Genomic DNA, 27,753 nt, shown 5'->3' with positions numbered 1-27,753 from the left:
TTATTGAAAAATAGACAAGATTCGAGAGACCATCAAATCAACCTCTCACAGCATCTGCATCCCCTGCACCCCAGCATGCACACTGCCCCTCTGGACTGAATGCCCTTGTCTCTCTTTCCACTGTAGATCTAAAAAATGATTGCCTCCCTCAAACCTACTTCTTACTCTGATGTTATAATTCCGGCCTCAATCATACAAATGATGGGCCTGCTGCTCCATGCGCTCCCCAGCATCATCAATGCCTCCCTCTAAGAAAGATCATTCCCGGACATCCCCAAATCTCATCTCATACAAATTCTTTTGAAAAAACCCCACCCTAGATCCCGACGGCCAAGCCAACTGTTGGCCCATTATGAACCTCATGTTTATTGGCAACATCCTGGAAACAGCAGTTGCTGCACAACTACTTGCCAGAATCGAACTACACCACCTCCTAAATGACTATCAATCAGCTTTCTGCCCCAAGTGTAGCATCGAGACAGCCACCATCCAGGTGGTGGATGATGCCTTCCAAATCATAGATAAGGGTGACTCATGCCTCCTAGATCTCTCAGCTGCATTCAACACCATCAACCACCTCATCCTTCCCTCCCTCCTTGCTGACAGGATGGGATTCTCTGCACTGTCCTGAATTAGTTTACCTCCTACCTCTTAGGCAGACGCCAGACTGTTCAAATGACCTTGTTGCGTTCTAACCGACTCCAGGTCTCCTGTGGAGCCCCTCCCCCCAGGCTCTAATCTCTCATCAATCCTTTTAAAGCTTTACATGGAGCATTTGGGCAGTCTCCTCAAAGATCCCAGTATAGCCATCCACCAATACGAGGACGATACTCATTTGTAAATGAGAGTAAATAGCATGGAGGACATCATTCGTCTCTGTGATTACCCAGCTATCATCCAGTCCTGAATGTCGACTGCTACCTCAAAGTAAATGCATCCAAGACTGAATTTGTCCTCACCAGTCCGCCTGCTAAAAAACAACTTGCCCAACAATGGCTCCATGATATGCACCTAGAAGGATTTGATCCACAACTCTCAGACTAAGCAAAATCCTTACACTTCACCATTGACAGCAGCATGTCCTTCTAGAAACAACCAAGGCGGCCCAAATAGCATCGCTCAGAATCTCTAAAATCAAACCACTAAAAGACTTCCGGACCGTAGTGCAGGCCATTGTATTCTCGCACATCGATGGCGGAAATGCTCTCCTGACAGGGCTCTCAGCTGCTCACTTTACTCCCCTAAAAGCAGTCCACCACACTTCAGCATGTCTTATTACAGGAGCACGGAAATGTGACTGAATTACCCCCATCGTAAGCCAACTACATTGGTTTCAGTATCCAGTTATAATATTGAATGAAATAACAACTAACACATCTTAAACGAATTTGTATATAATAAGTCTCATTTTTATTTTTTTACTTTGCGATTTATTGTTTTTTTTTCCCTTTTTTCTGCTTGAATTCTTCACATTTTCAATATTTTAAATTAAAAACAATACTCTGCAAATATGTTATTTCTTCCATGTTGCTAACATTTTCCACACATTATAAGTCCAAAGGCTGCTTCGCTGTATTTTTTTTCTTTGCACTGCCGTTTTTTCTCTCGATAATGCCTGTGCTATTTGCATTTGATGGAATGCCGGTTCCTTTTTTAAATGTTTGATGAAGCTCTAAAGTGTGGGATTTATTGTGCTAAAAGAATGTTGCACCCCATTATGCCAGACTTCCAAAGAATTATTTGTTTTGGGTGTTTCCTCAATGCTTATCAGGTAACAGTTCCATATTGTTTTATGGTATCTTACTCGTCTGCTCTTTCCACTTCTCGTCAGTTGTCCAATCCAATGTGTGTCAACATAGTCTAACAATAGCTCGAATAATTGTTTGTTTTGTTGAAAATAGTTGGTTTGTGTCACCTTTTTGTAAAATTCCTCTACATTTTCCTCTGGCACAAATGCCAATGCAAAAAGTAAAATTCAAACTCGGCGTCTTGCGAATAATAGTAGTCCACTTGACTGCATTTTTCTCCATACGGCTTGTGTGAAATGAAAAAAACAACCTTGTATTTTCGTGTTTGCAAAGTTTTCATTTACACTTTTAATCTGCTTCACCTCAAAATCCATTAATATTCATTCTTGCTCGACAGGAGAAATAGCATTTTAAGGTATTTATAAAATTCACTGTATGTCTCATAAGTTTTTGACGGCATCAAACTGTAGATTAATGGAAAAAGACAAAATTCTCATTTACTGAATAAAATTGGCCAAAACATTTAGGGCAGACCTTGAAAGTCCCATCCACCTGCCACTTTTTCAGATCTTGTAATACGCGTTCCGTTAATTATGAGTCTTCCGTTTATACTGTATGACAACAAAAAAAAGGGTTCATTTGTGTCAGTTACTTGTAATTCATTGGGAATTCCTATATCCTCATAGGTTAGCGGTGGCAGTGGAAAATGCTCCTTTTTTTGTTTTCAACTGCATAATTGTCTCTGCAATAATTTCACATTAGGCTTTTCCCCCCGCTATGTCAAATGGTATATTCTGACAAATCTTTTAATTATAGATCCATTTGCTTGTTAATATTCTCCATCTGCTATTTCTTTTATCTCAGCTATTATTTTTTCATTTCGACTTTGGTGCCATCTGGTCTGGTATATGGTGGTGTTCTCCTTCATGTAGTAACTCATCTCTTTTGTTAACGCTCTCCATCGACAATTAGGACTATAAAATTCCAAACACTTCCAGTAAGTGAGTTCTCCTTTCTCTCTTTCCTTATTTAGCACGTAACCATTGAAAATAAACAGTTCTTTCCCCTTTTGTGACACAACAAATTCTAATCTTTTCTCTGCCATTGCCTATCCCGTTAAAAACTTTAATCTAAAACTAAACTACTAATCCATTTATTTATATTTCCTTCCTTTCCATTTCCTTTTAATTTTACTACACGTCTTTATATATTTAACTTTCTTACCTTCTTTATGCTATTATTCGACTCTTCAATCGCTTACACTTTCTGTCACAGTTACCTCAATGGAACAACCGTTTTAGTATTGTATGTATCGGTACAACCATATCACTTCCGCATTTGGGTCCTTTTCTCTACCCAACCTCTACCTATTCATTATTCTTAGCTTTTGTTATTGCTATTTCGGTAATACATACATTTACTTAGCTCCCTATATATTTTGCTAATAAAGTTATGTACAGCAAGTCTACCAACCAGCTTTAATCACAACTTGTCAGCAAAGAGAGGTCCTGCAAATAATCCTTCTCTTGTCATGCACCCACCCTCTGGAACTCGATCCTGGTGTTGGGTCGGAATGCCCCAACAATTCTCCAATTTCACAAATCTTTCAACAAAAGAGCTCTTTTTTTTTACAACACCTGACCAAGGACTAATTCCAATGGACACACAGACCTCACAGTACTGTGCTACTGTTAAAATATAGCAGCCCAAATGCTGGCTACCCACACTTTGTACAGCGTTCTGCTGCTCTCTACCTAGGTCTGCTCTTTAAACAATAATAAAATTGAAAAAACAATACAGCAAAGGCAACAGTAATGCAGACATCCCTCGTGCATATCACTGGCAGAGTGCAGGCAGTGCAAGCATTTCTCTCACACACTGAACAGGTATAGTACGGGCAGCCATGTGCCAAGCTTGACTCACAGAACAAAGAATACCATTGAAATGCCGTCTGCCTCATTGCCCCCTCTCTCTCACACACACAAGACAAGTACAGCTGAAACATGCACAAGTGCAAGCTTGCCTACCACATGCATTACTGTAGCCCAGGCAGCCGCAGTGTACGCTTCCCTCGTGAACAGAGGAGATGGATCGTAGATAGCAGCGACGCCACAGGTACAGCATGAGCAGCTGCTTGGCAAATGTCCATCACACGCAGAAAAGCAAGTGTAGGCTTGCCCCCACGTGCAGAATCACATCCATTCAGAATGCAAGCTTCCCCGATACAAAATACAGGAACAGCAAAAGTAGCAGCAGTGTGCCCTTCCCCTGTGCACAGAACAGCAGAGCGCGCTACCTTCGCACACGAACCAGTGGAGGGCTTCTCACGGACACACACACACACACAATATCATACAACACAGGCATACGCAGTGCAGGTGCGCACAAATCAGAAGCATCCGTGTCACTTAGAGAGCAGGCATACTACACACACTAGATCCAGGTACATTAGGTGGCAGCCATAAAGGCGCCCGTAACAGCGCTTTAAGTGGGGTAAGAAATTGAGGGGGGCCCCTCGTTTGGGAGCGTGGCTTTCACTGTGGGCGTGGCCTAAAAGTGCACAACTCATAGTAAGGTGCGTAAACATAGAAATGTATGTGAGCATGCATATGTTTGTATGGGTACTACTATGTTTTGTCTACTTTTCAAGCCATCTTTTAGAAACGTAGCAATGTTACATATTTCTATGTTTCTAAAAGATGGCTTGACACGTAAACAATTCAAGGCATCTTTTATAAAGTTTTGATGAGGACAAAACTCAAGGTGGCTTTGTCCATCGACAAAGCTTTATAAAAGATGCCTTGAATTGTGTACGTTTCAAGCCGTCTTTTATAAACATAGAAATATTTCTACGTTTATTGATTGATTTATAGAGCGCTTTACACCAAGGCGCTGTACAATGGAACAACAAAATATAAGATAACAACAACCAATAACAGTGGGAGCAAAAATGACATCATGAATCATCCAATAAAACAGTGGAAAGAGCAATTAACTGAAGGGGGGGTTGGTGATGGATTGGCCGAGGGAAAATGGAAAGGGAGAGAGCAGGACAGGGGAGAGAGGAATCGGGGAGGGGAAGAAAAGAGGGCAGAGGGGGAGTTTTCAAGGAGGAGAATGGATTTAAGGGAAGTGCGAAATGAGGAGAGGTCGTGGTGGAGCGGAATGTGATAGGGAGAGAGTTCCAGTGCAGAGGTGCAAGGAGCGGAAATGGGAGAAAGCGCAAGGGGACGGAGGTACAGTGAGAAAGAAATGGTCAGCAGAACGAAGGGAGCGGGAGGGGGAGTAGAAGGAGAGAAGGGAGGAGAGATAAGGAGGAGCAAGACCATGGAATGATTTGAAGACAAGGCAGAGAAAGTAGAATTTTAGCTGTGAGTGGAAAGGTAGCCAGCCAAGGTAAGAGAGCGAGGAAGAGAAACGTACACAATTCAAGGCATCTTTTATAAAGCTTTGCCAGCGGAGATAGACACCTTTCACCCTCTGCGAACCCGCGGGCTACGTGATCTAATCTGCATATTAGATCACAGAGCCCGTGAGGGTCAGTGACCTGGGGAGGGCAAACAAAGGGACAGTAACTTCCTCAGATGACCCTGATGAGAGGGGTCATCCGAGGAAGTTACACTGACTGACTGAAGTGCCGCCAGCCTCAATATCGCTGTGGCTGGCTGGCAGTTTTGTCAGCTTACCTGACATGATGGCGGTCGCATCTCCCGTACTGGCTGCGGCCGTGGCGGGATAATGCGTCCCACCAACATCGTGTGGGACGGGGGCTCAGCCCCACTTTGGCCCCGGCCCACTTAAAGCAAGCAGCCCGTCACATACAGAAAAGGTCAGGCGCAGTGCAAGTGTCCCTCACACACAGCACCGGCAGAGTTCAGACATCCTCAGTGCAAGCTTGCCTGAGACTGCAGACCAGGCACAGCGCCGGTGGCATCAACGCAAGCTTCACTCACACGGAGAACATTTGCACCACCACCAGCCAGGGCATGCTTTCCTCGCCATCAGAGGGGGCGGTAACCATGCGGGCTACCCTCAGTGCAAAATGCAAACAGCGGTGAACACCCCTCACACACCGAAATCATAGGTCAAAGGCATGGCCAGTGAAAATGTATGTGTGTCTCACACACACACACACACACACACACATCACTGGTACACCCTTCACAGTCGGGGTCCTATAGTTCCCCAATTAAACTGACCCAAGACTACAACTGCCAGAACGCAATTGATACAGAAATGAAAGTCACGGACTGGTGCTTGGTGAGTCGTCCGACAAACGTACAGTTACACCAGGACAACAGGTTCCGTTTCACACAAACACAAACCACACACAGCGTAGGCATTAGCAGCGCAAGCCACGCCGAACAGGTACAGCGAACACCCACCCGTCCTCGCGGTAAGGCTTACCTTGCGTGCACCCTGCCAGCAGGACGATCAAAAGCATAGGCTGTCCTGGAGGCATGGTTCAGGCGCGCGGCACGGGGCAAGGTGAGGTGGCAGTCGGGTGATGCGCACCGGTCAGGCTCAGAGCAGTATCGGGATGGTGGAACTATACGAGACACTTTCCGAATAAATCTCCCCGAGGGGAGGGGGGACAGGGGAGTCACCCTGCTGGGAATTCCTTATCAGGGTTGTGTTTGCCGACAGCCCTCCCTCCCTCCGGTGGCCAATGGGAACGAGGCGCCAAACAGAGACGCGCCTAGCTGTTGACCCGAGATCGGATTTAGAGGCTTGTTCAAGCTTTCAGATTCTGCCTACTTGTCTAATTGCTTTATTTGATAACCGCTCCCTAAACATCGTATTGTATTCAACCCCCAGTGGGGGAAAAAACTCCCTCCGTGCCCTCGCGCCACCCCCACTTCCAGCAACCCGAGTGTCTCCTGCCGGAACGCCCAGTCCATGGTCTACTTTTTCCGACCCCCAGTCATCAATCAAGCCTCGCGGCCACCTCCCATTGTGTTGATTCCCCGTCCTCATTCCCGAATCAGGCCTCATGTCATGGCCGCACTCCAGGACCTGTGCAGGGAACCCGCGTGGGCCTCCCTAATATACATATGTATCGCCGACTCTGGAAGTCACATGACCGGTGAGGTAAAATAACCTGAATTTTACCCGGGATTGTTATGTATGGAGCAACTCTGCCGACTGATAAACCATGTTTGAGTGTTTTTAATAGTGCCGAGTGAACATTATCAGCTTTTAGATATTCCCTATTTTGGCCGAAAAGGAACAGCGAGAAAGATTCAGTTACCAAGTGCACACAGTTTAATTAGAGTGAAGCCAGGATTTGGCTCCTTAGCCACATAGCCTTACAGCTCTGGTTGGTACACATATGCATCTGGGTTGTGTGGTTAAAAAATAAATACATACGGTTTATAGAATTGACTTAAAAAGTACACAAATCACACCAGGTCTGCCAGGTTCATTCAAACACAATGCATTGTTGTTAGCACCACTGGGGTTTCCTAATGGAAACCCCAGGGTGCTAATGGCAATAGGCACCCGGCCTGGGGGCTTCATTGGTTGGAAACGGCGCCAGGGTCCAGCTTCCCTCGGGCCTATAACTTGGGCCGCCGGGCCGTTATCACCTGGCGAATCCCGCAGAACGGGTGCTTGCTAATATACTACGGCAGGACGGAGGATGCCACCAGCAGGAATCTGGCAATAAGATTAGGTGCCCAGTCCTTACATATGCTGAAGAAGCCTACTGTCCATGGCCAGTGTCTTTTAATCATATTACATCACAGTTGTGTATAGTGCCAAAACAATTAGTTAAAACACAGCAGCTTAAGGCTGCTTAAGAGCCCAAAATGGGGATTTTTTTGAGTTAGCATTGAGGGGTGGAGGGTACTTTGGTTAAAATGCCACCTTTAAGGCATACATTAGGGGGGGCACAGGCAATAATTGTGAGCCAGCCAGTTGTGGCGGCTGCCACAGAAATGAACACGGAGGGCCTGATTCACGGAAGCCTTTTGTAATGGCCCAATCCGGTTGAAAAATGCTCTGTGAATCAGGCCCTTACTCTCTAAAGAAGGGAGCTGTGCGGGCTTGGCAAGGGTGCGTGTCACTGCTTATAGGCAGGGTGGCGGTGGTACGCTTGGCACCGCATAGTGGCATATTCATGGCTCCTGAATGAACCTCTGTTTGAGGGACGAGGCCTCATTTTACCTTTGCGAACATTCCAGCCAAACACGCAGAAGTGTTTTGTTTCACCTAATCTATTTGGCGCATGTGGGTGTTTGCATCTTTTATGCCACAGTGGAGGAGCGGGGTTGACTCCAACTCCACCTAGGAACGGGTTGTTGGCGTTAAATGGTGTTGTTACAGTACTGCGCCACACTTTAGAAGACTGCGCCACACTTTTTAATACTGTTGATAAATTGCAAAATTTAATTTGGAATATAGTTGTGTTACCAGCCCTGATTTGAAAAAGACACTTGTGTGTCGAAACACGTGTTATCCATAAAGGGCAATACAATAAAGGTACATTATCTCAACAGTATTAAAAAGTGTGGCGCAGTCTTCTAAAGTGTGGCGCAGTCTTCTAAAGCGTGGCGCAGTCTTCTAAAGCGTGGCGCAGTCTTCTAAAGTGTGGCGCAGTCTTCTAAAGTGTGGCGCAGTCTTCTAAAGTGTGGCGCAATACTGTAACTGCTCTGGCAAGGGGTTGGGATTCATAAGTCCCCTTTTCTGCCCCACACTCGCTGCGACACGGTTTGAATTGTATGAAAAACCAGGCGCATGGAAAGCTTTACAGTTGGCACAAAAACGTATCCACCGTTAAATGGTGTTGGTTGACATTTGTATGCGACTAGTCGCCTGTTCCTTGCATTTTGGCTTGAAAATTGCTCCGTTTTCTTTTAGTTGTAGTCAGAATAACAAACCAAATTCAGGTTCCTTCATCCATAAACTCAGAGAAGAGTTTCCGCGTACCCCGTTGCTGACGCACACAGCTTAGGGTGACCAGATTTAAAAAGTAAAAAACCAGGAGAGGGCAACTAACATAAACGTATGACTAACTCTTGAAAGTGGCTGTCAAGGCACTACACTTCAGTAGCAGTTGGCGGGGAAGGGGGTTTAAGTGTTACTTTTCAAATAAACACATATTATAATTAATTTATCACAAACTAACGACAGCTTAAGTTGTAAAATGCAGAATTTCTCCTGTGTCAGTTTGTGCATTCATGCCTGTCAGCTATAAAGACCGACCACCAAAAACCAGGACCACTATAGTTTCCAATGGAAACATAATCTTTAGAAAGGGGGACAGAGCACCAAATACCGGGACGTCTGGTCACCCTAAAACAGCGGCACCAGTGCAAATAATAGTGTGGCCTTGACAAAGTTTAGGCCCCGGGCCTCAGCAAACCCTGTAACAGACATGGACATAGAATCTACACAGTGTTTGAGTAGAAGTAGGAATGAGTAAAACAGAGGAGCTTGGTGGTTCGTGTCCGCCATCTTCGTGTAACTCTCGATCCCCCATGATGTGAATGAAAGGGCTAGAGGGCCGCCGACTGGGTTGGGACCAGAGAGGACGCTTTCCAGCGACCGCCAGAAAGCCCAGAAAGACCATTCTAAAATATTGTCAAAAATGACTCATTTCCTGTTGTTCTTTATCAGCGCCACACGCATCATCAAGGAAGTCTCTCCTCCCCTCCTACGCCCCGCCACAGTACCTGGGCGCGAGAGGCGGTTGAGTAATAAAGTTCCATGGAAGACTGTCTTGCAAATGTTTGTGAAACAAACAATGGGCCAAGGCCAGCCAGGGACTTGACTCATTAACAGAATTGGAATCGCAGGGGCCCCGAGCCAGACTACTGGACTGTGACCTTCCCCACAGACCTGGGAGAGGGGGTTGTGGCGTAGCGAGTTTGGCATGGGTCCCAGTGCCAGTAATGGCAATGTGCCGCACGCCTGCCCAATACACACCTTGCCTCCGACCAGTCCATTCAGCAGCTACTGAATCCACCACCACCATGCTGGCACATATCACACAGAATGAGGAAACCATGGGCACCTTGTTACGGGCCTTTAGCATCTCAATCAGGAACGCTTGTGTATCCCATTGTCTGGTTCTGGTTGTCGAGTGCAGAGGTCATATCTGTGGGATTGCTATAATAAGCAGCGGTACGCAGCGCAGTAAAGAGGCCAACACGAAGGTTGTTCTGTGAAGAACGCATGTGTGTGGGGCATCTACTTTTATTTGCGTCACCACGTGAGTGGTGTACGAATGCGTGGAGTGTTTGTGAATGTGCAGCGTTGTCTCCTTAACAAGGCCAAATCATGAAATATATGGCACCCATCTTTGAAAGAAGAGAATAGCCCAATCCTTTTTATTTTTATTTAAACAAATTATGCTGGTAATTTCGTTTCTGAAAGGGAGGTCTGCTAATCAGACCCGCTTTCATAAAGGTTCCATTCCAAGAGCATAGTGTGCATGTGTGCTTTTCCTGTAATCAGTCTTCTGACATCTACAGCCCCAACTCTGCAATGTCTCAAAGGTCACAGGCATCCCCGACAGGTGCTGGGACAAAAAGTCCTAGCAGACAGAGGAGGCTTTATAATCTCCTGCACCTGTGATATACATTGTAATTGTATGCCATAATCAGTCTGGTGGCACACACATTTTTAAATATAAGCCATGCCCGGTTGTGGCGCAGTGACAGCAAAGAGCTCACAATACTACAGCCCCAACAATTTCATATCACACTAGTCTCAGCTCTGTGAGCAGGGACCAGCTATGACAGGACTGATGTTTAATACTGTCTGGTATGACTGGCTCCACTACAGCCACGTGCAACAATATCCAGGAGGCTGCCTCTTTGATTCCCCTGCAGGAATTGTAACACCACACTCTAGGGCATAGGAACATCACCACTAGGCCTCTTGGGAACCAATGCTTCAGAGGTAGCTCTAACATAACAAAGCCATTCTCACACCCTGGGCTCAATATTGGAGTCCTTTTGAAGTCAGCAGACATGGTCGGTAGCCAGAAGGGAGACGTAGGCCAGAAGTAAGCAAGGAGAAGGGTCCCACCATCTTGTTTTCTTTTCGTTAGGGCTCTCTTCCTTTACCTGTCCCCTACATTTCCTGAAGGCAAGGTACTCTGGGTGTGATGTCATGATGCAAAGGGCACTTGGTACAACAACCTGGTTAAGACCCTTGCAGTAGGCTTGCTTTGGATCAATTGCATTTGACCTTTTGTCTTTAAAAAGCATGGGGCACCCCCTCATTCTTTGAGTCATCTCTGGATTTTTCCTATACTATCCCCAGGGAACATTGGGAGTGAACTGCCGGGGAGTAAGGCCTCTAACTGCTAGCTGCACTGGAACCAGGACCCTGATCACTGGAGGTGGAGTGCAGAACAACAGAACTCCCTTGTGATGGAGCCCCTGAATTGGGACTACCAGAAATTATCCGCCCACATGGGAATCGTAAAGGCTGTTGTTAACTCTGTTTTGGATTTACTGAATAAAGGCATTTTTTCAATCTCTTTGGCTTCAGATAATGTTGAATTCCACCTGAACATATAGTCAAAGAGAAATGACACACCCCTTTTGTTTGTGATGGCATGCATAAAATCATGAGTAACCTTGAATGTAGCATAGTGAGGCTTATGCAGAGGCAAGCCCCTGACGGGGAGACGTCCTGTAGGGGCAGAGACATGCTAGACCGCAGAGCCACTGGTAGCGTGGAGAGGGAACAAATCACTCACAAGATGCCTTAAAGCCAGCATCCTGACCGGCGAAGAAGCCAGGATTGAGAAAGAGACAGAGACAGTAAAGTGACCATCTCACCTGGTGGAGCAACCACACAGAACCCGTGGTGGGCCTGAGGCCCGTCAACTGACGCATGACTAGATTGCAGTGGAGAGACTGGATCTCTGAGCTCCCCACAAGAAGTGCATTAGCTGCTGAGCAAAGCAGCGGAAGGGAAGCAAATGCTCCCAAAGAGGTCACTCTATTGAGAGGGGCGAACAGTGATATTTGAAGCTGGGAAAGCCACAAAGGTTACAGGAGCCTGAAAAACCTGAGCAGCGGAAACCCTACCTTAATTGAGCTGAAACAAGCCTATCAGAGAGCCAGAGGGCTTTGGAGAGCACTGAGAAACTGAGACACACTAAAAGTTGAAGCTGGGAAAGACAGAAGGGTAACAGGAGCCAGATAAACCTGGCCGGGCGGACACCCTAGCAAAGTGAAGCTAATGCAAGCATATCAGAGGGCCAGAGGACTTTGGGAAGCCCAAGAACCCCAAAATATAACAAACAGAACCGTAGAGAGAGAGAACCTGGATGATTCCAATTCGTAAGTAAGAAACAAGAACATTGTCGAGTACCAAGTCGGAAATGGTGGAACAGTATTAAGAAATCCTTTTCTTCCTGGAAAGAGGGAACCATGTGCAGGTAGGATTTGGCATACAGACCCTGCAGAGAGGTTGTGAACTGTGTTGCGAGAAAATGATGAACTTTTAAAAATCCTTGGAAAAGGAATCCAAGTTATGCGCCAGGTTGAAGCCAAGGACAGAGGCTTTTGCTCCAGCCTCATTTTTTTGTTATCTTTTCCTCAGTGGTAGGGCCAGTTAGAATTCGGACTAAGGCCTATTTTCTTTTGGACTTTTTAGACCACCCTTACATTTATTTAGTTACGCAGGAAACTTCCCTCATCTCAGTAGGGCTAGATAGGCGTTTTCTTTTCATTTAAATACACATCCAATTAACACGGCACATCTTACTCTGAATCCTTCTTCTGGGTCGCCACAACAGGGAGTTCCTGGCAGGAATGGAAGTCTGTGTCCCCAAGAGAGAAGTCCCTGCCAGAGAGGTCCCACTTGCCCAGGCCCCTAGGAGGGTCTTGCTGAGTCCAACCACCTTGCCTCAAAGTGGGTGGCTCTCCTCTGGGGAGAAGGGACGAGTAGTCCATATTCATCACAGTGCTCTTTCCGTTTGTGCGGCTTCAAATATTATTGTTCATGCGATCATTCCAGTTTATTACTATATTGCCCAATGACGTTCTTGGTTCTCTGAGGATGAGGCGTTGCAGTTTTGTGGCCAACATCCCTGTTGTATCTGTGCTCTCTCTTCCTCGATGGGATAATTCGAAGTGCATGCACTCACTAATTCTCTCAATCATGCATGAAATGCTGTTGACTCCCTCACCACTTGCTGGGCCTGTGGCATGACCAGGCTCTCGAAGCGTAGTCAGTGTTGACATGCGGATAAAAACAGGCTGCTGCATCATAATCATCTCCCCCACCTATAATATATGGTATCTAATAGGAGATGGGGTACACCCTGAGTTCTTTATTAAACTGGACACAGACAATAAAGTGGATAGGGATCCCAATGGGCACCCCTCTTTATTCATAAGAGTTCCTAGCCTATTGAACGCTTCTAATCTCTTATTTCTAATTCCCCTTCTAAAAATCCCCAATAGGAGTTCCATCTAAATAGGGATCTGGCCCGTCGGCCCACCCTTTCGGGGAGGGGTCACAGGGAGACCCATAGGGTGAGACCCCATGTCTGCGTGAAGCCAAAAGATGGCCTCTGTGGATGGTCACATCCCCTGAGCGGGAATGCTGCCACTTCCATCCACTACAACACATCAGGCTTTAGGCCCATCTAATCCCAACTACATCCTATAGACTTAACCTAAATAGTATTCCCCAATATTGCCATTTTACTTAACATTGCTACTATGTATAAATATGTATACTACCCTACTTAATATTTCCCCTAAAAACCTTCCCCAATTCAATCCCCCTACATAACATTCCTTCATGACAATTATTATACAGATATATACATAGATATACACAAACATTTACATACAACAAACAACACATATCCACAGTACCTTCTTTGTCTGTCTCTGTAGTGGCTGGATGTTGGGGAACAGTCTGCCCTTGATGTAATTTGAGGCCTGGCCCCACATATCATGTCTTCTGGGGTGGCCCTGTCCACCACCTGGAACCACCCCCTACTTCATGAGAATGTGTTAACAAGCCCCCCCTCTGTACTCTGTCTAGTCTGCTACCTGTTCCCTCACCCTCCGTCAGTTTCCTTTGTCCCTCTGAGCTGTTACCCCCCCAGCCCTACACCCGCTACCCCACCCCGCTCCTCTGCATGCCAGTGTGTTTTTTCTCCCTGTCTTGTGCCCTGTTTCCCCACCCCCTCTACCTACTGCTCTCCCCACGCCTCTGTGGCCTCAGCCTGGTTAAGGGTACCCCACTCTGCAGTTTGCTGTGGCGCTCTCTATATCACCTATCTCCTCAAACTGCTTCTTTATCTCTTATCCTTCACCCCTTACCAAGTCCGGCAGGAAGAAACTCAAGAAGGACATACTGGGCTCTAACCCAGGCCTTCCGATTGCAGACTCCTACATCACTGCCTCTGCCAGAAAGACTCTCACCAACTTACTCTTTGTCGTTCCCTCACCCAACCTGTGGACTCTCCATATGATTGCTCTTCTCACTCCTTTCTCTTCCTCACCCATCAATGGTGGCACCCGCTGTGAGGTCCTGTCCAACTCCAGGTCATCATCAATGTCTACCGCAATGATACAATCATGGTACAGGTTCCTCAACCCAACCTTCTACTCTTTGATAGGCTACTGTCCTGCCTTATCAACCTCCCTACGCCTCCTGCACTAGCTCCTAACACAGCCCTGGCTCCCTTGCCAGCTTTGTCCACCTTGGCCCCCTTGCCACCTCCTAACCACCCTTCTACCCTCGCCACGGCCTCCTTGCCGCCACCCCACACATTGACAACCCCATCAGCCTCCTCCTCTTTGGTGAACCCACAACCCACTAACATCATATCTGGGCTCCCTTGCCCCTGCAGCCCCTCCTGCACTGGCTCCCTTCTCAACCACTATGGTCCCGGCCCCTTGCCGGCCTTGCCTATTCTGCCTCCTTCTACCTCTGTCCCTCAAGGCGCTCTCGTCACTTATGGGGGTTGGGGGATACTGTCCCCTGCTCCCCCATAAGTCTTTCACAGATGGCAATCTGCTCCACATTGCCACGCTTAACACTCGCTCAGCTGTCTAACACCCCTCTGACATCAGCAAACTCCTTGAACCCTGGTTCAAGGATTGCTCTGTCATGAGTTTTGACACACTTCTCCCAGAAGGCTACAAGATACTCTCTCTGCCTCGACCATACAGACGAGGTGGGGGAGTAGCATTGATCTTCCCTGAGTGGATCCCTGTGTCTGTCATTCTCACTCGGGCCTACGCATTCTTTCAGTGCCTGGTCTGCAGGCTCTTCCTCTCTCCTAGCTCTTCACTCCCGCTGGCCACCTTCTATCTGCCATCTGGTCAGCCTGCCCTCTTCCTCTCAGAATGGGCTGACCTGGCCTCCTCCCTCTTTTCCTCCTCTTCTCAACTCCTCCTATTGGGTGATCTCAACATCCATCTCGACTCACCTGATTCCTAAGGACCTTTCTACAACCTTTGTGACTATCTTTCACAGCGTTGGCCACACCTTGGATGTTCTCAACTCAACTGACATTCCTATATCTATCTCTCTCACTACTTCAGTCTCCTTGACTGATCACTCTCTCCTCTCTTCTCATTATTCTGATCTCCAACTCTATCTCACTGCTCTTCAAAATAATTCCTCTACTCTTGACTTTGATAAATGAGACTTCTATCTCTCCCTCATTTCATCTCAACCCTCCCAATCTAGGAGCTTCCAAAAACCTCTCAACTCAATTTGTGCACCTCGTAAAACCACTTCCATCTCCTCTCTTCTTTCTGCAAATGATCTTGTTCTCTACTTTGCGTCTAAAATTTCTAGCATTCACAATACATTTGCTAATTACCTTCTATCCCCTCGTCCTAATCACTTTTCTCCACCACTCTTACACTCCTCTCCCACTACTATGTCTTCCTTTGCCTCCACCAACCCTGATGAAATTATCGCACTGCTCCTAAAGGCTTACCATTCTTGTGCCCCCACTGACCTGCTGTCCCTGCACACTGTGAAGCACATAACCCCCAGTGTTGCTCCACATCTTTCTTCCGTCTTCAACTTCTTTCTTGACAATGCCACTTTTCCCACATCCTATAAGACAGCTACTGTAATCCCTATCCTTAAGAAACCTAGTCTTGATCCTAACTGTCCTGCCAACTTTCATCCTGTCTATCTTCTACCACACTCTTCCAAAATCCTACAGTGCGTACTCTTCAATCGACTGAGTTCCATGATACTCACAACCTTCAGGACCCTCTTCAATCTGGCTTCCGACCTCTGCATTCTACTGAGACAGCTGTCCTCAGTGTTAGTAAATTCATCTCTTTCTCTTGGCACACAAACCTTTAATATCTTGGTATTCTTCTCAACTTCTCTGCTGCCTTCAATACTGTCGACCATACTGACCTTCTCTGTTACGACTGGCCTCCGACGCGGTTTGTTATGGAACCGCTGGCGGCTTCAACCGCGGTTGAGGCTTTGTGCATCCAACATGGCGCCTGTGCTCGGAGTTAACGGTCTAGTTGTTAGGACGAGAGACGGGAGAGAAACTCCGCCTCCCATCCCAGAAACAGTACAAGAATACATGACTCCTGGACAACAACGCGTTGCTACTGTTGTCAGAGGCTTCGCTCCGTGAGTTGCCGTCGGTGACCTTACGTTACTATTACTGAATTACTTTTCAATCTACTAACCAATAATTTCTTTCTTTACACATTCGAGCAGGGAAGCTCCACCCCTCCTACCATCTACGCTCATGCTGCCGACTCCCTTGGGCCATCGAGCGCGGCGTTCTTCATCCGCTCTTGTAAGCTACTTTGTTCAATATAGGGTTGCCGAACTTATAGGTCGGGCCTCTCCTCTTCTAAACTTTGATCTCCTTTCTTTATCCCTCCGAAGAATACCAGCTTTCCAGCGTTCAATCTCGCTCCATCTCAGAGACCCCCGGGAGTCCATCTCAGAGGCACACACGCATACCAGCAGCGGTAGGGATACTCTCCACATACTTCTTCTTTCTAACCTTATTCCTAATTTCCCTCATTAATACATATCCTTCTGTCTACCCCTTAAAGCTTGGAAACCTTCTACCAAAAAACCAGTTCCTACGTATCGCTCCCGGTGGCTCTCAACCAGGTACTGCTACCACCACCAAAAAACTCATAGGAAGTCCACTATCATCACCTTAGTTAATTTTCTATTCTTTTATTCCCAGTTCACCCTGAGTCCGACACTTCGTAGGAGACCACTTACCTACCTGCAAAAAGCATCATCCCGCAAGACCAGTGAGAGATTGATCCAGCTCCACATCCTGCGCTCCCTACCAGCGACCGGGTTTTCTTCTCCAAGAGGGTTTCCCGGGAGCCTCCTTTCGGCGCCTCAGTTGGAAGGTGTCGGAAGCTGGTTCCAGGTAGACCTTTCTATTCTACATCTCAGAACAAAGACAAGGTAGGCATTGTTGTCTTGTTTATGCCGGCGAGTTTGCATGTGGGGTCTCTCCAGAAGAGATAACCAGTTTAAACATTACAGATAGCAACGCCTTTTTATTCTGGAGGACACACAGGCGAAACTCAGCGGGCATCAACAATGGAACAACAGCTACAACAGATGATGGCCGCCATGCAGACCCTTTCCGCAGAGGTCCAACAATTAAAGTTAGAGAATACCGCATTGCGACAACAAGAAGGACATTCAGCTCGGAGCTCAGAAGTCCCTTCAGGGCCTTTACCAGGTGGTTGCTTTGACGGCAATCCCCAAGCCGTGAAAGAATTCCTAGAATCATGCACAGTGCAGTTTGCCTTTAAGGCAGCCTTTTTCCCAACGGACAGAGACAAAATGGGCCATATGATTGCACGAATGACAGGAGCAGCTTTAGCATGGGCCACTCCCTTAGTCACCAATAATAATCCCATTTTGGACTCCTATCCGGCATTTTGTAACAGTGTCTGCAGCATGTCCAGTAGACAAGAGGTGGTGGTCGCCTCTCAGGAAAGGCTCCTTGATTTAAAACAAGGGAACCTAGATATCCTGACCTATATTACTACCTTTAAAAGGATGGCCGCCGACACCTCTTGGGCGGACGATGCATTGATAACCCTCTTTAGAAGGGGATTATCGGAAGATCTAAAAGATGAGGTGTCTCGAGTCCCGAGACCTTCCAATTTGGCTGAATGCATTGCGCTAGTGATGCAGTTAGACTATAGGCTCCAGGAAAGGAACAGAGAAAAACGAAAGGGAAAGAACCCTAGATACCATATGGAATTCCTCTCTTCTCCCCATAAACCAAATACTAGCGAGGAACCCATGCAATTAGGAAACGCAAGGGGTCCTCTCTCTCCGGAAGAACGACCCCGCAGAAGATCACAAGGATTATGTATGTATTGCGGGTCAAGCAGCCATACTGTTAAAGAATGTACGGTGGCACCCCTGAGGAAACTGGGAAACGCCAGCGCCCGACTGTAAAGGGGACAACGGCTTTGGGTTCCTCAGCAGCTATTAGTCCCCTTCCGAATTTCACTATCAGTCCTTACACCATGATTACTTTAGGTATTTCGTTGGCTTGGGATAATGTTTGTCTTGTCAATGTTCCCGCTTTAATAGACAGTGGAGCCGCGGGCAATTTTATTGACGATGTGTGGGCAAAAAAACATGGAATCCCACGTACTACCAAGACCATAGCCATCCCAGTGGAAAGCGTGGACGGCAGCCCTCTTATATCTGGGCCCATTAAGAATCACACAAGAGCCTTAAAGATGACGGTGGCCTCCCATCATGAGAACATTGAGTTAGACATCATTAAGACCGCCCATTACCTGGTAATTTTAGGGATCCCGTGGTTAAGGGTCCATAACCCCTATATTAATTGGACGGCGGGTACTCTTTTTTTAGGTTCCGAACAGTGTGTTCACGGTCACCTCGCATCTAATCCCACTCCACAGAATCCTGAGCAGGAAATGGGAATTGCCAATACCATGGTTAACAAAATCTCCTCCTTACCTGCAGAATACCAATCATTTAGTTCTATCTTTTCTCAGTCTGAGTTTTCAGAACTTCCCCCTCACCAGAGGGACGATTGTGCGATAGACCTTATCCCAGATCGTCCACTTCCTTTTGGTAGAATGTACATTCTATCAGCCAAAGAAAAGGAAGTCCTAAAAGAAAATCTACACACACATCTCAAGAACGGTCTGATCTCTGAATCCATTTCCCCCGCAGCTGCCTCACTATTTTTTATACCAAAAAAGGACACCACCGAGCTCCGTCCTTGCATCGACTTTCGGGGTTTAAACAAGATCACCATCCCAGACAGGTACCCCATGCCTCTCATCCCAGATATATTAGAAGCGGTTCAAGGAGCCAAAGTTTACACCAAGCTTGACCTAAGAGGAGCCTACCACTTGATTCGTATTAAGGCTGGAGATGAATGGAAAATGGCTTTTCGCACCCCGTTTGGTCATTACCAATATCGAATCATGCCGTTTGGACTTATGAATGCCCCAGCTGTCTTTCAAAGATTTATGGACCACATTTTTGCAGATATCAACTTACATTATGTTATCATTTATCTGGATGACATATTGATTTTTTCCTCCACCTGGGAAGAACATGTTTCACATGTAAAGGAAGTTCTAAATTGGCTACAACAAAACCATCTATTCTGTAAGTTGGAAAAGTGTGAATTTCACAAGACCACCATCTCATACCTAGGCTACGTTCTTTCTCAACAAGGCATTTCTATGGATCCTGTTAAGATATCAGCAATCACAGAATGGCCCTCTCCCCGATCTGTCAAGGACATCCAAAGATTTTTAGGTTTCGCCAACTTTTACAGACGATTCATTCCACATTTCTCCTTGCTGACCAAACCCTTAACACATCTGCTAAAAAAAGAGATTCCATTCGTTTGGGCCTCTGAGACACAGAGATCGTTTCAACAGCTCAAGATCCTCTTTACCCAGGCTCCTATTCTAATGGTACCGGATCAACGACGACGATTCATTGTGGAGTCCGACGCATCACAGTATGCCTTAGGGGCCATCCTACTTCAACCAGACGAACAGAATATAGAAAGACCAGTGGCTTATTTATCCAAGACTCTTTCACCGGCTGAGCTCAACTACACAGTGTTGGAGAAAGAACTCCTAGCCATTAAACAGGCTTTTGAGGAATGGCGCCACCTTCTCCTATGGGCCCAACATCCTATAGAGGTCAGAACAGACCATCACAACCTCCGAACTTTACAATACACACAAACCTGCAATAGCAGGCAGGTTCTTTGGGCCCATTTCTTTTCTCCGTATTGAATAAAATTCACCTTTATTCCAGGAAACACCAATCTGAAGGCAGATGCTTTATCAAGAAAGACTCCTTAAGAAAGGGTCCCTTTTAAACCCGAACCTATGTTCCCAAGGGCAATATTTGTACCTGTAGTTCATTTCTTCCTACAAAAACTGGAGGACAAGTCCAGAGACCTCGAGATCCTAGACTCTAACCTACTAGCAACTTATGGATTGACAATAAGCCAAGGTTTTCTATTCAAAGGAGAAAAGGTCTACTCCTGATACCGATCTCCAAAAAGAAGTGTTACGACTTTGCCATGATTCACAGGCAGCAGGACATTGAGGATTTACTAATACCCTGGAACTCATTCAGAGACATTTTTGGTGGCCTACTGTACGTAATGATGTATGAGACTATATTGCTTCCTGCACCGTCTGCCTACAGACCAAGTCACCTTGAAATTCCCCCTTAGGGGAATTGGTTGCCCCTCCACTACCGGTCAGACCCTGGCAGATAATCTCTACAGATTTCATTGTGGACTTACCCTGTTCCAAAGGGTGTACCACCATCATGATCACCATCGACAGTTCAACTAAAATGGCTCATTTTATCCCCTTTCCTACTATTCCCTCAGCAGCACTCATGGCACGGATCTTTTTGGAACGCATCTTCTCCCTTCACGGACTTCCGGAAAATATAATTTCCGATAGAGGACCGCAGTATACGTCAAGGTATTGGAAGCAAATCTGTCAGGTTTTGCGAATCTCGAGAGCATTAAGTTCCAGCTTTCACCCGCAAACCAACGGGCAAACGGAGCGACTAAACCAGACCCTGGAAGGGTACCTCCGCTGTTATATCTCTTCGGCCCAAGACAATTGGAAGGATCTGCTACCCTTAGCGGAATTCGCCTATAACAATGTCGCACATTCTTCCATCAGAGCCAGTCCCTTCTTTTGCACTTATGGATTTCATCCTACAGTTTTTCCTCTGATGGCTTCTTCCTTTACCAAATTCCCGGATATAGAGGGATTGATTGATACCATTCAACAAGGCCACATCAAAGCAGGTCTGGCCCTACAAGAAGCCCAGACCAGAAGCAAGAAGCAGGCTGATAAACATCGAACTCCTACCCTGCAATTCAACATTGGGGACCATGTCTGGCTGGCCAGCAAATTTCTCCCCAGGCGACTCGTTCCCTCTAAGCTGTCTCCCAAATATTTCGGTCCTTTTCCCATTATCGCCAGATTCGGGCCTGTGGCTTTCAAGCTTAAGCTCCCTCGGTCTTGGAGTCGCACCATCCCACCTTTCACGTCTCACAGCTGAAGCCAGATGTACGTAATCAGTTCCATCGAACTGCATGCGGTTCTCCCCCTCCTGTGATAACGGACTCAGATCCGGAATATGAGATCTCTGGGATCTGTGATTCCCGTTACCATAGAGGGGTTCTTCAATACCTGGTGGACTGGAAGGGTTATTCTCCTTCCGACCATTCCTGGGAACCTGCATCCGCGGTTCATGCACCCCGTCTGGTTCGTGCCTTTCATCGTTTCCACCCGGATAAGCCGGGGTTTTCCTCCCTTAGGAGGGGGCATACTGTTACGACTGGCCTCCGACGCGGTTTGTTATGGAACCGCTGGCGGCTTCAACCGAGGTTGAGGCTTTGTGCATCCAACATGGTGCCTGTGCTCGGAGTTAACAGTCTAGTTGTTAGGACGAGAGACGGGAGAGAAACTCTGCCTCCCATCCCGGAAACAGTACAAGAATCCATGACTCCTGGACAACAACGCGTTGCTACTGTTGTCAGAGGCTTCGCTCTGTGAGTTGCCGTCGGTGACCTTACGTTACTATTGCTGAATTACTTTTCAATCTACTAACCCATAATTTCTTTCTTTACACATTCGAGCAGGGAAGCTCCACCCCTCCTACCATCTACGCTTGCGCTGCCGACTCCCTTCGGCTATCGAGCGCGGTGTTCTTCATCCGCTCTTGTAAGCTACTTTGTTCCATATTGGGTTACCGGACTTATAGGTCGGGCCTCTCCTCTTCTAAACTTTGATCTCCTTTCTTTATCCCTCCGGAGAATACCAGCTTTCCAGCGTTCAATCTCGCTCCATCTCAGAGACCCCCCTGGGAGTCCATCTCAGAGACACACACGCATACCGGCAGCGGTAGGGATACTCTCCACATACCTCTTCTTTCTAACCTTATTCCTAATTTCCTCCATTAATACATATCCTTCTGTCTACCCCTTAAAGATTGGAAACCTTCTACCAAAAAAACAGTTCCTACCAATCGCTCCCGGTGGCTCTCAACCAGGTACTGCTACCACCACCAAAAAACTCATAGGAAGTCCACTATCATCACCTTAGTTAATTTTCTATTCTTTTATTCCCAGTTCAACCCGAGTCCGACACTTCGTAGGAGACCAGTTACCAACCTGCAAAAAGCATCATCCCGCAAGACCAGTGAGAGATTGATCCAGCTCCACATCCTGCGCTCCCTACCTGCGACCGGTTTTCTTCCCCAAGAGGGTTTCCCGGGAGCCTCCTTTCGGCGCCTGAGTTGGAAGGTGTCGGAAGCTGGTTCCTGGTAGACCTTTCTATTCTACATCTCAGAACGAAGACAAGGTAGGCATGGTTGTCTTGTTTATGCCGGCGAGTTTGCATGTGGGGTCTCTCCAGAAGAGATAACCAGTTGAAACATTACATTCTCTCTACATTGTCTCACCTTGGCTTCAGAGATAAGGCCCCACTTGGTTTGCTTCATGTCTTTCCCCCATACACTTTCAGGTGTCCTGGAACAGGCTTACCTCCCCACTCACCAACTTAAATTTGGAGTTCTCCAAGGGTGTGTCCTTAATCCACTTCTTTTCACTCTCTATACTTCAGCTCTTGGCGCCCTTATCTACTCTCACAGCTTTTTCTATTAACTCTTTGCCGACGACATTCAGATCTTCTTCTCCTTTCACTCCTTATCCGATTAGCTGTTGTCAAAAATTGCAATCTCTCTCTCCACCATCAAATATTGCATGGCGTCTCACTCGCTCATGCAAAACTCCACTAAGACTGAAGTTCTCAACTTTGCCGGACAAACAGGCTGTCTCTTTCTCTCCTGACTACCTTCCTTACTCTACTTCCACTTATAACCTTGGTGTCATCTTCGACCCATCACACAACTTCTCGCTGTACATCTCCAAATCTGCTACTGCAGCCAGACTTAACCTCCTCAATATTAGAAAAATCTTTCCTCTTCTTTTTTCGATACTGCTAAGCAGCTATTCTCCTCCTTATTCATTTCTATATCTGACTACTGTGTCAGTCACCTCTATGGCCTTCCCAACTATGATTGTTCACCTCTGGATAAAGTCATAAACATTGTGGTCTGCACACTTTTCAACCTTTCTCACTTTACCTATACCAATCAGTGGGTGCAGTCTTTGGTTGACACTGGAGTGCATTCTTAATTGGGGACTTGGACCACGAACTAGTGGAATTATTAGTCTGTAATTATCACTAGAGTTATGAATATGGAGAATTCACTACAAGTGTCATAAGATGTTTCTTAGTTGAAAAAGATTTCTGTAATATGGGATGCCTGAAATCCCATTTTTGTATGTTTATATTTACAGTGGCGCTCCTGAAGAAGGGGAACGTGTCCCCGAAACGCATACAACAACTGTTCACACCTATGAATAATAAAGAAGTTTGGACTAAAGACCTTGAAAATTGTTTTTGTTTCAGAGGAATATTATTAACATATGCATAAGTATAATTTTTTTAATGTAGTGAGCTGTCTGTTCAGCTGTATGGTGTGCAGGGGACTGGAGTTTCCATAGACTGGACACCTCTGTTTCATTATAAGCAAAAAAAACAGGAGTATGTTCTTACATGGGGATACTGACATATATTGGCAGAGCCAGCAGAGACATGCTTTCTTATAGAAACATTACTACATTACTGGTATAGTGGGTCAAGCAAACATGAGTATGTTCTCATGTGTTATTCAGTTAGTCAAACAACTTTATTCGGCCGAAAAAGGCCATCAAAATACACCCTACAAATACATTTATAGATACTAATACATGATAACAAAAACACAGCAAAGGAAGGACAACGGAACATCGCAAAAGACCGCCCCCTTTATGAGGGCCCCCAAACAGATCAGTAGGCCAGTGGTCAGGTCCCGCCCGCTCCTAACCCCTGGTAGTTCCTAGGCCGCCTCAGACCCAAGGTTGTCAGGTTTGCCCCTGAGAGGGGGCTATTGCCAGGGGTGTCCACAGTGTGCCACACGTGGGCATGAATGGGAGATGAACCGGCTGTGATGCCACTTTTCCATGACTGCCTGTGGCCATTACACTTTTCCAAGACAGCCCTTGCCATTTGGCTGTCCCCATAGACTAATTTAACAGTATCCATCTTTCCTGAGGAGTTGGGCAGTCTGATACACTCCAACAAAGAGCCCCTGGACACAAACCCACATTCCCCTACTGTCCGCAACCAATGAATACATTTGTTCCGAAGGGCAACCCTTGGTTCGCTTGAATCGATGGAAAGTTTTGGGACACCATGAAGGAACACCCTGGAGCTACTGCAACCTTCACGTAAACGGTGCCCAGACGGAGGCTTACACAATCCAGGGATTAGGGCACCAACCTCCCTCCCCATTGGGCACGAGGTGCCCTGGGCTCTCCTGATGGGTTTCCGCATTGGTGAGGGCTTGATCCCCGAGATCGGACATCCGGTGATCTCGCTGGTCTCCCTTCGTTCGAGAGATGCAGGGGGGGAGGGCCGCCTCTGGTCGGCTCCTCAAGGAGGGGGAGGCCTAGCCACAGAGGCATGGGACAGACCAGGGTATGAGGAGTGTGTTCCTTTAGCAGAGTCAGGAATCGGTCACCCTGGGCCGACCCCTGAAGGACCTATTCTTCCCCTCCCCACACCTCCTTCTCTCTTGTCCCTCAACAACCCTTTGATCAGGACAAGAAGAAGGTTTTTGACCTCAGCCAGCTCAGGGAGCAGGAGGTGACAGGGACATTTTAGCAGATTGGTGAAGTCAATGGAAGGTGAAACAGATGGGCAGTGTTCTCCTTTATTGGGGGGGTTTAGAAGTCCAAAGAGGGCTGAGACGAAACAAAGAGCTAGCCCCGGGCATATGCTGAATCCCAAGGCTGGGTGGAAAGCTGGTCTTCACCCCCACGCCGGTACCCATACCATCAGCACCCACACCTCCGACATCCAGAGTCATGGGCACAAGAGGCGGGCATGAGTGTGCTTCTAGAAAAACCAGTGTCGGGTGCAGAACTTGGGTATTAGGACCTGGCCCAGAAATTGGATGAAGGGGGTCCAGTTCCAGAAAGGGAGTACTGAGGGAGGCCAAGGGTGGGACCAGCAGGTTCGGCGGCACAATAGCAGGAGCAGGATCACCAGCAGGACCGCTGGTCAACTTCGATATTCCCATTGAGATTCTCTCACAGCCATTAGCCAAGTTATTCAGAAGATCAGCAGAGGCCACACAGTCAAAGCCCCCACTGGGAGTAAGCAAGTTTGTAGGAAATGTAGATCCCACCCGGGCAGGACATGCTGAGCTGATGGTTGGGGGAGGAAACAGCTTGGTGCGGCAGGTCCCAGGGGGCCGAGATAAAGGGCCTGCCAACATGCTGTAGATAGGGGAGTGTAAAGGTATGGGCTCCCCAGAGGCTTCCTCTATGTCGCTCTTTATCTCCCAGGCAGTTGCCAAAGGTGCTCCACTCCCACAGAGGCTCCTGTTACACGCTCCGTTTCCATGCGCAGCCCCCGGAGCCATGCACAACAAGCCTCTCTTTGTTCTTCTTGCCACAATGGGTTTGCGATCTGCCTGTGGGACCGGGGGTCCTTGGAGATTCGAGAAAAGTGTGGATTGCAACAGATGGTGGGGGGAGAAAGGGGAAGAGATTTCGCCTTCATCCGAGGCTCCCAGGGTGGGGTCCTTAGGAGGGCTGACCAGCATGTGATATTGGTAGTGAAATGCCTTCGAAGACCGCTCCAAGGAGACAAAAAGGTTCCAAGAGTTCCAGGGCACTCAGAGATTGTTTGTTTGTTGCCCAACACTGAGGCTCACCACAACGACAGGCTCACCTCGAAGTCCAATCCAGGCCAGTCCAGCGGGCCAGGTCCCCCCGCGGGACCGCAAACACCCCCAGCGGGCCGCCAACACCCCATGCCCTTAACCTGCGGCCTTCACCCGTTCGGGCCAGGGACTGCAGCAGAAGAAGGCGAGGGTGCATGGCCTGAGGTACGGTGTCCCTCCAGGGACCAGAAAGCAAAGAGCGGGCCGCCAACACCACGTGCCCTTAACCCTGCGTGTGTTATTACTGTCATATATTGATGCAGCCAACATGTATGGGCTCAGCCAGCATGGCATTTTCTTTAATACTGCAACAACAAGGGGGTCCTGGGAGTCCCTCTGCCAGCCAATAAGTCCCAGTCTCAAGATTCTTACCCAGATTCTTTAGCTCATTCTTTCACAGTGGAGAAATAGCCATAATATATCAGTCGTTATCCTGCCCTGGGGCAGTCCAGCACCGAAATGCCAGGCAATTCTCCTCTGAACAAGAGTACCGACAGCAACCCCAGACACGTGTTTCGGCCTCTTTGGGCCTCATCAGTAGGGTGGAGCTGTCCCTCTCTAAGAGCAGTGAGCAAGGGTTCCACATCTGGATTACATTAGTAACTTAGGGTGAGACCCAAAGTTACTTTAATTATGCTAAAACAAGGGGAGGGGGGTGGTGTCCTGGGAGTCCCTCTGCTGGCCAATAAGTCCCGGTTTCGAGAGTCTTACCCAGATTCTTTAGCTCACTGTGACAGATTCATTTAATACTGCCATAATACTAGTATACAGTGGCAAGCACTTCATGAAAATGTGTTGGAAAGTGCTCCTGTGCAATCTTGGTGATTTGGTATTTAATGGATTTGTTCATGTCTTATCCTAAAAAACTGTTTGTGAACTGTGGCTTTTTACACAAGTTTTCACAGAAAGTGTGCTGTAAAATGCACAATTTATACCCATTAGTTAAGCGTTGATTTGGTGGTGAGGGCAAACCCAATATGATAAGTGTTCCATGGTGTATTATGTTGCAAACAGACCCACTCTGACTGGTCTTTGATATTGGCCTACCATTTGTCACATTACTATTGTGGAGCCTCCACCCATGTTGTTCCTGCTATGACCGGGTCAGAACCCACCCCTTCATCATAAATCTCTACTTAAGCAAACTGATTATTATACAGCTATCGTTGAGCTTTAATTTATTAAGCCTAACTGAAAAAACATAGGGCCTCATTCCAGTTATGGTGGTAGTCATGGCGCTATTTGCACCATGACTACCTCCCATACCGGTACCGACTCCAACTTGGTTCAATGGGGACTTACTGTTGTAGTCCGACCTTTGCGGGACCGGTAAATCCCCATTGAAAAAAACATTCTCCATTCCCATTGAGCACCCATAGGGCTCAATGGGAATGGGGAAGGCGCTAATAACGGTACCGCAAATTGCGGTACTGTTATTAGCTCTGAATTCCCTTAACGGGTCCCGTCCATAAAGCCTGGTCAGACCAGGCATTAAAGGAGGGACCCGCTAAGGGAACTCGTAGTAGAGCGGTAAGGGATTACCGGCACCGGTCTCCTCACCGGTGCACGCTATCCCTTACCGCCCTACTCGTAATGAGGCCCATAGACAACATCAATGAACCTGCATAGTGGAACTTGAAATGCCACACTTGACAAA

At 47.2% G+C, this 27,753-nt stretch overlaps 1 protein-coding gene across 1 annotated transcript in view; it reads right to left on the bottom strand.

Annotated features, from left to right (window-relative positions):
* Positions 1-6,344, bottom strand: part of CFP (complement factor properdin) — a 418,911-nt gene extending 412,567 nt beyond the window's left edge. Inside the window, exon 1 of the mRNA XM_069647422.1 lies at positions 6,156-6,344. Coding sequence (XP_069503523.1) covers positions 6,156-6,210 — 55 coding nt within the window. The 5' untranslated portion in view covers positions 6,211-6,344. The remainder of the gene's footprint in view (positions 1-6,155) is intronic.
* Between the last annotated feature and the right edge of the window lie 21,409 nt (positions 6,345-27,753).

The sequence above is a fragment of the Ambystoma mexicanum genome, chromosome 2q, assembly GCF_040938575.1.
Source record: "Ambystoma mexicanum isolate Mex_15411 chromosome 2q, UKY_AmexF1_1, whole genome shotgun sequence".
Lineage (NCBI taxonomy): Eukaryota > Metazoa > Chordata > Amphibia > Caudata > Ambystomatidae > Ambystoma > Ambystoma mexicanum.
The sequence above is the reverse complement of the archived record's forward strand: the minus strand, read 5'-3'. Positions and strand labels throughout refer to the sequence as shown.